Source organism: Plutella xylostella, chromosome 9 (genome assembly GCF_932276165.1).
Source record: "Plutella xylostella chromosome 9, ilPluXylo3.1, whole genome shotgun sequence".
Lineage (NCBI taxonomy): Eukaryota > Metazoa > Arthropoda > Insecta > Lepidoptera > Plutellidae > Plutella > Plutella xylostella.
The window spans coordinates 6,284,111-6,298,228 of NC_063989.1; the positions used below are offsets into that span (position 1 = coordinate 6,284,111).

Below are 14,118 nucleotides of genomic sequence, written 5' to 3' on the forward strand. Positions count from 1 at the left end.
ATATGCCGAAAGTAGATTACACAGCCATTCCAAAAACTTTTGCTCTATGATTTGAAAAATGATAAAGAAATAGGTACTTATTAAGTTGCGTGACAAACAATTATTCTATCTATTATGAATTTGAGCTATACAAATATTATGTTTGCCGTATTTTAAAGGTACTCTTTAATACGAAGTCCATAGTCTCCGTGGTCCCCCGTGCCGTGTCATGCGCGCACGTCAGATACACATTAAAATTCTGTCTTAGCAAGATTGAAAAGTTGCTTTATTAACATTTTAAATGGGCTTATTATTTCAAGGTGTACAAAAAGAACCTAGTAAGCTATTCACTTAGTATGCTGAAGCGAAGCCAAGTGATACAATTTATGTTTAATGATCAGAATTTTATATTTATAATATTTTACTGATAGTGTAGTTCAGATGGAGTACAGTTAGCATTGATGTATAGATTAAGAATGAATGTCTTTTATTCATGATAAATTTGAGTAACAGCAAGGTTACAGCCTGATAAATAAAACTAAACTGCGCCAACATACCTGTCTGAAGAAATTGGGTACATCTTCTTTGTGTTCATACATCGTGTCTTTTGGCGAAACCATGTAGAACATCCGACCTAACCCTTTTAGCTGGTCCCCGACAAAGCCACTCAAGGCATTCTCCACACTCGCATTCGCATACGAGAAGTCCGCTGCCATTTTGAACTTTCCGCGCAGTCAGGTAGAGTAGAAATCTGGAAAAAAAATTGACACGGTTGAATTCTACTGAAGTTGTAAATCGTAGGCAAATGTGTCGCTTGTTTGTTGCCCCTACACATGTTTCTCCGTTTGACAAGGGTTTAACTGTTTGTATGGCAGCGACATAAACAACTTTAGCAAACTATTTTCTTTGCTTTCATTCCAACCCTTGACCGAAATAGGTGAGTTAAAATTTTACAGACGGACCAATTTGTTCGACATATTTAATGAATTGATCGAAATTACAGCAAATAAAATTAATATTTTTTTATTAAAATATCAATGTTGCCTACATACTTATAAGGGATAATTATTTTCTGTCATTTGTGTGTGAGTATTAAATAATATCGCCTATAACTCAAAAATGATCTCTATTAGATTACTTAAGTACTCAATATTCAAAAAAATTCAAGCTTTTCTTCAGAAAAGCTTGTGTACTCGTAACATAAGTTTATATAGTTTTACTTTCTTAAAAATTTATAGATGTTGTCGTTTGTGTGCTATGAAAACACGCGGATCGCTAGGTCACTAAACGATTTCCGATATTGAACTTAAAATGCAATTATTACGATGGCTAGACTGTAATTTTTGAAAGGAAAATCTTAACGCGTTTTACTCATACTAAGATGATCCTTTAAGTTTTAATATATTATGATACTTATCTACTGCAGTGTAACAAGTAAGTAATTACTTTGTTTCTTTCAAAGGCTACAAAGATAAGTTAAGAATAAGAATAAATAAACAGAGAGAGTATTATAGTTGTTTCTACAACAAGAGTAAAATATAATAAAGATTCAATTTTAAATAATGAAGATGCAATGTTACTTTGAAACAGATCTAGAATGTTTTTAGTGTAGTTTTTTCTATGTACTTTTTATATAGTTATTGTGAAAATCCTATCACGATATTTTGTAAGATCATGCTGCATGTCTTAAATGCGGTTCTACCTTTTTTGGCATAAGATTTTTTTGCCTAATCTCGTATTGCATAGTAACTAGGGCATGCAATACCGGAACTATTTTCAATACCGGTATTGAGTTACGGTATTGCAACTCAATACCGGGATCCCGGTATTAATACCGGTATTAGATTTCCTTGTAATAAATGGCATATATTGTGATTAAAGGTCGTATAGGTCAAAATAAAACGAGAAAAAGCAATGAAATTCTGTGTTTTGTAATAGATTTTTACGAGAATTGAGTATTAGAGTTTAAATTTTACAATAAATTAATATTTTTACATCCAGTGTCCGTTTACGCTTGGACAACAGTAGTATCAAACGGCCGAAAACTGCATTAAACGGTTGGAAACAAGTGCGCTTTCACAGTACATAGGAATACTATATCTTAATCGCTTTATTATAGCCTAAAAAGTCCGATTCCGGTATTACTTCAATACCGGCATTGACTTTCAATACCGGTATTGAAAAAAGCGTGAATTTTGTCCCTGATACCGGTATTACGGTATTGCATGCCCTAATAGTAACGTTTGGTCAAAGTCTCGTTACGCCGAAAATCGTATGGCATAAATCTCGTTTAGTAAAAAGTTATTTCGCATAACATTGTTTAGCCTAATAATGGTATGGCCAAATCTTGAATAGCCTAATAATGCTATGGCATAGGTTTATACAAAGTAATAATATTCGTTTGGCTTTAACTTTGACGGAGCGTCTCCCTGCATAGCGCAAACTGGTGCCTTGTATTGTTTCCGCTGTTTGGAAAACGCTCCGCTCCGCTTCGCTGCGCTCCGCTTTGGTTTTGATGAACATGTGCACCTAACACGCTCCTCCTCGCTTTGATTGTCGTCGCACCTATTTTTAGGTTTCGATCACATGGGGTTTGTAATAATTATATTGGTCGTTAACTTTCGATTTTTTGATCATACAATATCGTGATTTTCGGGATGTAGGAGAAAAATACCACAATTTGTACATTTACTACATACTTAATATATTATTTATTAAGATAACATTAGGAGAAACAAGATTATACATAGGTATAGACGAACATAAATTTGAGCAAACGAAACTTAGGTGTTTAAAGATTGTGCCTAAAGAGTTTTAGACGAAACGAGCCTTATGCCACATAAGTCTTGGCAAAGTGATGGTTCGGCCAAAAAAGTTTAGACCATACGAGTTATGCGAAATGAGTTTTGGTCAATAAAGATTATGCCAGATGAGCGGAACCCCTTAAATGCTATTATTTATAAATACGTTATGTACTGTTTCTTACAAGATTACTATGCTGCCAGCAAAAACAACACTTAATAACTTTAATAGCCAATTATAGCATTAAACCCTCAGACAGTTGGACTGTTTGCGGTACACAAACTTAAACTCTTTTAGTGAGTTATGGGAAGAGCTACGCTCGGATTTTTTTAGACTACGTAACGTGGAACGCCCTCCCCGGGAGACCGACCACGTAAGACAGGTAGGAATGGTGACTGGATTGGGAATTGAGATGCACGAAAGAAGACTCCTCGACGTTCAAAACTTCCTTTGACTTTGAATTAACATTTTCTTTGACTTGAATTTGCATAGCTCTTAAAAACCTTCTGGAGTTTTACGCATACCATGTGTTGTTTTCCGTTTTAATGTTTATAATTTTTCTAAAAGTGGTAGATAAGAATAAAAAACAAACATCAGTAACTGTGCTTTGGAACTTAAAGAAATTAGAAATGTACTCAATATAAATGCTTGAAAAGAAATTATGGCGCCTGACTGGCTACTCATACTCACCGAGTATGCCCTAGAAACGGTCACAGTCATCGTACTCCTCTTAAATTGATTGGATCACTTTAACCCGTCCGTTTTAGTAATTAAACATTATTAACCCGCGGGCAAACAGCTCAGTCAGTAATATGACCTACTTGAATAAATAGAATTAGTTCGTATCTCACTTATCTCACTTTATTTAGAAACACCTCTGCCAATGGAAGGTTTTTGACCGATTTCTATGTATCTATGTATTAACGTGTTTTAAATTATCCTTACATACAAAATTATACATTTGTGTCTCGATGGTAAAACTATTTAGATAGTATTATTAATGATTTTTATTTTACCTTACATTATGGTAAAGCGAGTTAAGATTGTTATTAAATAAAATGTCCCAATGGCTCAATAGCCATTCAAATAATTATCAAGTCGACTTTGAATTGAACGAATTTCATTTAACCTAAGTTCCTATGTTCTTCAAGAAAATCCAAGATGCTAAGACTTAAGAAGAATGCAAACCGGTACCTCAGTTTCACTCGGAATACTTGAACTTTGTACAGATTCAATCCTAGATTTGTGCTGTTTGAGGAAACTATTCCCAGGAGGAATACTGATGTGAAAGTTGAAACAGGTACAGCTCAGCTTACTGATTTATGCGTCTACTTAAACGGAATATCCGTGAGATGTCTTTATACATAGATAAAAGTACTTCAAAGTAAAACTTTCAGATATTGAATTAACTAAATTATAAAATTCAACAATGAAGTAGACATGTAAAGAAGAAAAACATCCTTACAATCTTTCACATAAATTATTACACGTCGTATCTCTACTTAATGAACGCTTGAAGTCCTTAAATTGCCACATCAAAATATTATGTAAAGTGCAAAGGAAATAAGATTTTATAAGGATTTTATGAGAAAATGAAGGATTATGTTACGTTGTGTTTAATGAAAATCTTTTTACTTTTATGAGATGCGAAAGCATTTTATTCTTAGAATTTTGCAGGCAAAATTCTATTTTTTATCTGATACTGAAAATAGCTTTATAAAAGCTTGTAAATTTGTCTTTTGCTTTAATTAATCAAATGAACGAGAGTGCCAATAGCGCTGCCTACTTATGAAGCTCGTTTAAGTGGACACAATTTTTAAACATCCTTACTAATATTATAAATCCGAAAGTAACTGTGTCTGTCTGTCTGTCTGTCTGTCTGTCTGTCTGTCTGTCTGTTACTCTTTCACGCCAAAACTACTGAACGGATTTGAATGAAATTTGGTATACAGATAGTCTAGACCCTGGGAAAGAACATAGGCTACTTTTTATCCCGGAATTCCCACGGGAACACTTTTTAAGGCGAAGCGAAGCGCGCGGGAACAGCTAGTTTATTATAAATTTGACGACCAAATGGCGTAGGACGACCGAATGGCGTAGTGGTTAGTGACCCTGACTACTGAGCCGATGGTCCCGGGTTCGATTCCCGGCTGGGGCAGATATTTGTTTAAACACAGATATTTGTTCTCGGGTCTTGGATGTGCCCGTAAAATGGCGATAGGCCCGCCCCCTATTACATTGGGACTAACATAACACTCTGGCGAAAAGTGGGTGCAGCAATGCACCTCTGCCTACCCCGCAAGGGAGTACATTAGTGCAAGGCGTGAGTGCGTGTGTGTTTTTTTTTTATAAATTATAATTTACTGAATATAAAAAAACACTCATTGTTTACGACGGATTTAGGCGATTCACACAGACCGCATCACGCTCCGTTCACGCTACATGGTGCGGAATTATTTTTTTTACTTATAGGAATGATACCAAACCGTACCGCCTTATTCATCATCACGACCCATCACGTCCCCACTGCTGAGGCACGAGCACGGGTCTCCTTCCGATGAAGGAAGCGTTTAGGCCTAGTCCACCACGCTGGCCTAGTGTGGGTTAGTGGACCGCCTTATTAGAATAAAAAAAAGAATAACGGTGTTAAGAACTTTAATTAAATTTTATATGTACCTACTTCTATTTAATATTTACAATACTTATATCTTTTTCGAAATAAAACCTTCATTCTTAGAATGTCTCACCCTTAACTGAGTAATCAGGATTATACAGGATCAAAAGACCGGGCTTGAGGTAAGCTCTTTGTATTTATCTTTTATGGTGTTACCGGTGTTAGTGATTAACATCTCATAATTTTATTTATTAAATAGGAAAGTACTTTATTAGATCTTTCTAGAAAGATTACAAGAGAAGTAGCAAAAAACTGGGTATAATACTGGACACGATACTTTTTATAAAAAAATTAATAATGTAATAATTAATAATATGTGGGGACATCTCACACACAGCCCGAATTCCCACGAGAAATCTTTTTAAGGCGAAGGGGAGCTCGTGGGCAACAACATACATAATAGGACAACATACATAGATAGGCATAACAGGGCCCACTAATTTCTTGAGAGTCTGTAAGATATATACTTGTCAAAAAAAACCAAGTCAATAACTCAGTTGTTCTACGGTAAAAAGTTGTGAGATCCATGTAATACTAAGTCTTATCCACGCACGCATCTCAATCTTAAAAATATTTAATGTTTTATATAAATATATTGACACGGCCATCGCATGGAAACACGTGTTAATTAAATTATTTAGTGCGATGACCAAGTCAAATTGAAGCTTCTAGGTCTGCTAGAAGTGCATTAGAATTTTTATGATCGGTGAGTGAGTGAGTGAGTGAGTCAGTGACAAAATTAAGAAACTTTCACCCGTTATAATTCTAAAACTACTGGTTCAAAATGAATGAAATTTGAAATATACCGTGTCTTTACAATGCCTGCATGGTTATTGAAAATTCAGTCTTCTAGTTTTATCCACAACGAAGTTACAGGGGTTCGAAAATGGCCTGAATTGCTTCGAGAAAAGGATGGTACGGCCGTGCCGCGTTTTTGCTCGACTTGGTAGGGGCACTGCCGTGCCCCCAGATTATAATAGCATTTTTCTCTTGCTGATACGGTGTAAACCATAGTGAATCGGAAACATCGCCTATTACATCAGGAAAATTTAACAAATATCAACGACCAGAAGGCCTAGCACGGGGCGTGAGAACTCACGTCAAGACGTGACAGACAAACGTCGCACTTGCTTTCGATGCCGTGCGATATGATAAAAAAAAAAACTTTTTTCACGTTTTTTTAGTAGTTTAGTGCGCGTCTTGCGCCCCGTGCTACGTCTTCAGATGAATCTGTATCTGTACCCTTCAAAGACAGAAGCTGTGACCGCGAATTGGACTTAACAGAGAGACTAACCACATTCTTGCAGCTCAAAGCATAGTTTAGCCTGTGGTTTAGTTGAGGACCTTTCCCTTATTAAGGCAATAGGTAGGTACTCTGGACAGTTCCAGATTGTCAGAAAGAAGTCATATAGTAAAGTAATTGTGAAAACCAAGCGATAAAGAGCTGTTGTAGCTTTAAGCGCTGCCATTTAAATATAAAATTTACATAATAATACTGACCATTGTCGGCTGGTCTCGAAATAACCTCTCGGCTATGGCATGGAATTAATATTACATGGGTTTCAAATATAATAAAAAAATGTGTACATTGCAGTCTTCGGAAACGTATTGATTCGTATTGTATCCGAAAAGCTGGCGATGAGGCCTTGAAGCCAATGGCGAGATTGCTGGAATAAATTAGAGAAGTTTTATCTGAAATGGCCGCAATTCTAAGAGATTTGTGCTGCTCATTATTTGTCTTTATTCGAGGTTTCACAAGAAAATGTATAGCCTGATAATGAAGTTAATAATATACATTGTCTCTACATTGGATAAAGATAAACAATAATAATTATTGTGGAAGTGGTATGAGTTATTTGACATTGTTTTAATAATAATTTCTGTAACATTATCGACTCTGAGTGCAATAATGTGATGCACGCATTTTACTTACTTAGCAAGAAGGATAGTTTTTACGTTTTTGTAATAGGGTTCAATTTTGTTTGTAGATTAAACGCAGAGCATAAATCTTGCGATATCGTGCCATTTGATTATACACAGAGTCAGACCTTGTAATATTAGTTTTTTACTGTATAGGACCCTTTCCTACTAAAATGGGTACATAAAATATAGTCTATTGAGAGACCCTACAAAGAATACTTAATGTATAATTGCTGTCCTAAAAAACTTTTTTAGTGTTGTCACATGATTCTGTTGCAAAGTTAGCGTTGATAGGTACGCCAACAAATCGCGATGCGATTAAATTTATAAATTATAAAATACTTCCATACCAATAAAGTGCAGCAGTGCAGTACGTTTAATTATATTCCTATTTTCCAGTGCACCTTTGCTGTTCGTAATAAATACAGTTATATGGTTTCCTTTCGAGTATCGTGTTGCATAGATCGTGTTATCGGTGGGTTTTTCTTTACTTCGTTTGTTTATGTGTAGATAGTAGTTTTAGTAGTGAAAAAAAAAAAAAAAAACACGCACTCACGCCTTGTACTACTCCCTTGCGGGGTAGGCAGAGGTGCATTGCTGCACCCACTTTTCGCCAGAGTGTTATGTTAGTCCCAATGTAATAGGGGGCGGGCCTATTGCCATTTTACGGGCACATCCAAGACCCGAGAACAAATATCTGTGTTTAAACAAATATCTGCCCCAGCCGGGACTCGAACCCGGGACCATCGACTCAGTAGTCAGGGTCACTAACCACTACGCCATTCGGTCGTCGTTTTAGTAGTGAATACCTGGTAAAGCATTTATAATATAGGTTGGCTAAAAAAACATGTAAGTACTTATTATGCACATATGTTACCCATAGTAAACCTCTACAAAAATATCTCCATAATAAGTCAATGCAAAAATATTGTACATCTAACATCAATTTCATTTTGCAATTTACCCTTATTCGAACCGAAGATTTCGCCTAATAACAAGAGTAGCAGTTCTTGAAACCAAGTTTTATTAGATTAAACTTAGTTTTTTCTTTGAGTATTCTAGATCTAAGCTGATTCTAGATATACATGTCGCGCGGTAGCATTACAAAGTCAGTATACGATATATTAAGTATATCATAGTAACTCAGTATCGCGCGATATCGATTACATCTGAATAGGCCTTCATTGACACCCTTGTATTTAGTATGTTTGAACCTATGATATACTTAAAATTCTAACCTAATAGATTTTGTGCCCGCTTAAAACTATTTGCTTATCCATTCAGGGAGACAACTCCCGTTTAATTTTGAAAGCCTGTGCATCATAAAATTTGTAACAATTGTATAATAAAGAAATATTTCATTTTTTATGTACCTATAATAGCAAGTCTTTACTAAGGTAAAGCTTACTATCTTCTTTAAGAAGAATTTCAGAACTATAAAATATGGAAGAAGGTATCTGGAATCTACAAAGAAAGAAAACTTGAGCTCTAGAGAGAAAGACGCTTATTTTAAAAGTCAAAGCATTTTGTGATTCTTTCAAATGTTGTATTGTCTCCGTTTGAACAGAAAAGTCTGTATCTCTCTCTCTCTCTCTCTCAGCCTTCCGTAGTCCACTGTTGGACATAGGCCTCTCCTAACGATCGCCACCCCAAACGGTCACCCGCCATCTGCATCCAGCGGCTTCCCGCTACCTTCCGCAGATCATCAGACCAACGGGTTGGGGGGCGACCGACACGCCGTTTGCCGACACGGGGTCTCCACTCCAGAACATTTCTACTCCAGCGGTCGTCGGCTCTGCGGGCTACGTGGCCAGCCCATTGCCATTTCAGCGTGCTAATCCTTTTGGCTATGTCGGTAACTTTAGTTCTCCTGCGGATTTCTTCATTACGAATCCTATCTCGCAGGGACACGCCTAACATAGCCCTTTCCATAGCACGCTGAGCAACTCTGAGCTTGTGGATAAGCCCTTTGGTGAAGCACCACGTCTCGGCTCCGTAAGTCATCACTGGCAACACGCACTGATTGAAAACTTTTGTTTTCAGACACTGAGGTATGTTTTCAGTGAAGATGTGTCGTAACGCTGCCCATCCGAGTTGGATTCTACGAGCTACCTCTTTATCGAAGTTGGATTTACCTAATCGGATCACTTGTCCTAGGTAGGGATACTGATCAACAACTTCGATGGTGACACCTCCTACAGTTACGGGCGATGATGAAACATGTTCGTTCGACATAACCTTTGTCTTGTCCATGTTCATTTTCAGCCCAACTTGTTTAGAGGCATCATTGAGGTCTGTGAGCATTTCGCCCAACTCCTCCAGCGTTTCCGCCATAATAACTATGTCATCAGCAAATCGTAGATGAGAGATATATTCGCCATTGACGTTAATGCCCAGTCTTTTCCACTCTACAAGCTTAAAAACATCTTCCAGTGCACAGGTGAACAGTTTCGGAGAAATAACATCTCCCTGTCTCACGCCCCTTTGCAACTGGATCGGTTTTGTGCTATGTTCGTGTAATCGAACTGACATTGTGGCAGCATTGTACATACATCTCAACACCTCGATATAGCGATAGTCTATATGGCACCGCTGAAGGGATTGAAGCATCGCCCAGAGCTCAATAGAATCAAAGGCTTTCTCATAGTCCACAAACGCTAGACATAAAGGTAGATTATACTCCTCGGTCTTCTGTATAACCTGCCGAAGCGTGTGTATGTGATCTATGGTACTATAGCCTTTTCGGAACCCGGCTTGTTCGGGTGGCTGGAAGTCGTCGAGTCTTTGCTCGAGACGATTCGTAATAACTCTCGAAAACAGCTTGTACACATGGCTCAGAAGTGCAATGGGTCTATAATTCTTCAATAGGGCTTTGTTGCCTTTCTTGAAGAACAAAGTCACTACACTTCTGCTCCATGCCTCCGGGCTTGTGCCTTCGAGTATGACGGAATTAAACAGCCTCCGAAGTGCTATTAAAATCGGTCTACCGCCGGCTTTCAGAAGTTCTGTCGTTATTCCATCATCTCCCGGAGCTTTGTTGTTTTTTAGCTGTTTGAGAGCTATACTAATCTCGTCTAGACTGACGTCCGGAATATCTTCGGTATAGTGTCGGGTGAGTGGCGCTCGGCTGTCGTGAGCACCGCTGGTAATAGGGTTTTGTGTTGTGGTGTATAACTGTCCGTAGAATCTCTCAATTTCTCCCAGAATTTCGGGCACTGATGAAACGGTGTTGCCAGTGTCGGTCTTCAGTTGGGTCAACAGAGTCTGCCGAACAGATCGATCTCTAGCAAAGACTTTGGAGCCCTTGTTTTGCTCTATTGCGTCTTGAATGCGCTTACAATTGTAGCGTCTCATATCGCAACGTCTTGCTTTGGCGATCTGTCTGTTTAGACGTCTGTATTCGACCATATCAACTGAAGACTGCAACCTCATTTCTCTCCGTTCTCTTATGAGACTCAGAGTCCCATCTGAGAGTTTTTGAGGTCCTCGGTTGGTTCGGGACGAAAAATATTTCGATCCTACCTCTCGGACAGTTTCCACAAACCTATTGTTTAAATCGTCAACTGTAACGCAATTCTCTAAACATATCAGGCGGTCGCAAAGCTCAGACTGAAAGCTTTCGGGATCCTGGATTTGAGCAGGAGTAGGACGGAGCGTGGACTTCATTAGACGGGAGCGTTCTATTTTGCAGTTTATATTCAAAGTGCCTCTTACGAGTCGGTGATCGCTGCCGGTCTTAACCCTACTGATCACTGAGACATCATTGAATATGTGCTTCTTATCCGTCAATATGAAGTCGATCTCGTTTTTAGTCTTCCCATCGGGGCTAATCCACGTCCACTTCCTTTGTGGCTTCTTCTTGTAGAAGGAGTTCATCATATAGAGGCCCTCCTTCTCCAAGAAGTCAGCCAGCATTTGCCCACGATGGTTCCTGACTCCAAATCCATGTGACCCCACTTTCGTCTCGCCGCCTTCTTGTTTTCCGAGTTTCGCGTTAAAGTCTCCCATCACCACCGTGAAATGAGTAGTGAACTTACGCAGGGCAGACGATACGTCTTCATACGCAAGTTCGACCTCATCATCGGTGTGCTTAGATGTGGGTGCGTAAACCTGTATGACTTTCATTGAGTATCGTTTAGATATTCTCAGGATGAGGTACGCAACCCGTGTCGACACACTTCCGATTTCAACGATGTTGTTGACGAGGGACTTGTTGACGATGAACCCGACACCCCCTTGGGACAGTTGGTCGCCCTCCCGGTGGTACAGCAAGTTTCCGGACTGGAGAATTTCCGTATCCTCTCCCTCTCGTCGGACTTCGGATAACCCTATAATGTCCCATTTTAACTTGCTGATTTCCTCTTCCAGCTCCTCTATCTTCACGTCTTCCCTCAGTGTCCGTGCGTTATATGTTGCCAGGTGCAAGGGTCGGTTGGGCTGGTAGCCGACTCTCTGCCGGAGATTCTTCGCACCCCCTGCCCCGCCGTTACCGTGACCGCTACCGGAGTCCGGGATAGCGGGGCTGCCGGGGACTGGGGGCCGGGGCTTTGTTTTTTCCATCATTAGGAGGTGTATTTGCCATAATCACCGCGCTTGGCAGGCGTGTTGGTGATTCTCCTTTTTTACGGCGGGAGATCGCCGCCTCTGCTAGGAGAGGAGGTCGGGTCGATTTACCGCCGCCCGACATTCGGCGTTGTCACTCGTTAGCACCACCCAGGGGGCACGTGTAGGGTAACTAGGGTTTGTACCTACGGACGTGAGCGACAAGTCTGTATGCAATTATTCAAATATAATTTAGCCAAACTGAAAACTATAGACAAGTACATAGTATTTTAAAGAAAATAATTGTTTATACAGGCTGTTCGTTAAGGTTAGGTTTGACAGTGGTCTCAAATTATATCGTAATATCGTACATTATGTAAATTTCTGATTCATCAATATCAGTTAATTACCCAATAACTATACTCTCGATAAAGGTAATAACTGATTATATTGAAATTATCCATAGAGATATATGCTAAATGAAGTCAAGTTTAATTTAGTATTAAATAATTAAATACATAATTAAATATCTATCTCCCATAAGACCCTTGGTCAAAGAGTTCACGAAGCAATTGATAAGAGATCGATAAATTACGTATAATATAGTAACTACTAACTACTAATCGCAAATGGTATTGGTAATATTCGTATTTAGGGAAACTGACAAAAGTTTAATACACTTAAAAATGCTACACACTTTTATTGTTACTTTAAAGTACCTAACCTACATTCATGTTTTATAGTATCGTACAATGACACTGATACTACATATTATATGATAATGAGATAACGCGTAGACTCAATCTCCCATGAATATGCGAAAAATATAAATGATGTATTTAAGAGATATATACCTATTTACAATCTACATATCTGAATTAATATTCTTCATATTTTAATTCAATTATAGATTATATATATAACTATTTTATTAAAATACCTACAACGCAATGCACGCGTGTGTGCGCTTGGAAATGATTAGATAGATCTAAAAGTGTATTTTTCAATCAACAAAACCGGTCATATAATATATTCACTAACTCATGTGTCTGTCTGCAACTACATTTATCTATTTCCATTGCCACACATAAAATTGATATCTGATAACAAATTAATTAAATTATTTATAAGACGTTACTCTTGTGATCCCACTTACCTACTTACAAATTATAAAATTCACTCAAGTAGTGAATTCTTGAAGGTCAAACTTGATTTAAACATGTGTTTAAAATAAACAGATGGAGTTACCGTATAATAATAATATGTTTCGCAATGTAAACAAAAAGGTACATAATATATTATTTAAATGTTGTCTTTGATAAACAGGCATGTTGTTTCATTTGTGAAAAAATATATTATTTTTCAAACAAACATTAAAGTTGTTAAGATAATAATACTAATAATATAATACATCTACTTGTATTCGCATTATGGGTACTTTTTATGAAGTTAAATGTGTTGTTTATTTTGCATAGCTAGGTTAGAAACAACTTCGATATGTAGTTTCTGGTAAAATTAACCTTATATACTTATGCAATTAATAGTTTTTATAAAATATAAAATCTATAACGAGTACTTATAAACTAAAAATATAGAAAGAAATATAAATTTCTTAACAGCACAAGAATACTTACAAGTCCCGCCGAGGAAAGTCCGCGACTAGTAAACACAATATTACAACACTTTCAACTCAAGGTTGTCCTTAAACTGTTGCCCCCCATAAACTCTCACTAATGTCAATCGATTTACGTAATTCACTGTCAAAATGTCAACCAATCATTTAGTTTTACGATGTGAAGCACACACGGTGATATGTTGATCGATAGCGGGTGAGCGCGCGCCGGTTACAGTTCGAATGGTGCTGGTCGGCGTCCCGTTTGTATAAATAGCCGACAAATATGCGACGAGTGCCAACCGTGCCTAGTCGGGCCGGTCCGCCGAGTGTGTTCGCGCCTTTATACTAGTCGCATACCTACACGGACCTACATGCAGCCTTACTTGTGGTCAGATTCTAGATTTCTCAGATGAGGTAAAAAATATAACGATTCGTATTAGATTTCTCAGTACGACTGTGTTGTTTTTATGGATTAATTCGTGTTTTTATTGCTACATGTATGATTTGTTTAATTTACTTTTAATTTACTTCGAATTAAAACTGTGAGTGTTTTTGTTGATAGACATTTTTTTACCTCAATTATACA

General features: G+C 37.8%; 1 protein-coding gene across 1 annotated transcript in view; it reads right to left on the reverse strand.

Annotated features, from left to right (window-relative positions):
- LOC105398573 (alkylglycerol monooxygenase) overlaps nucleotides 1–13,818 on the reverse strand; it is a 29,539-nt gene extending 15,721 nt beyond the window's left edge. The window contains exons 1-2 of the mRNA XM_011570702.3: nucleotides 13,552–13,818; nucleotides 537–730 (exon numbers count right to left, since the gene is read on the reverse strand). Coding sequence (XP_011569004.2) covers nucleotides 537–695 — 159 coding nt within the window. The 5' untranslated portion in view covers nucleotides 696–730; nucleotides 13,552–13,818. The remainder of the gene's footprint in view (nucleotides 1–536; nucleotides 731–13,551) is intronic.
- Nucleotides 13,819–14,118: the final 300 nt, after the last annotated feature.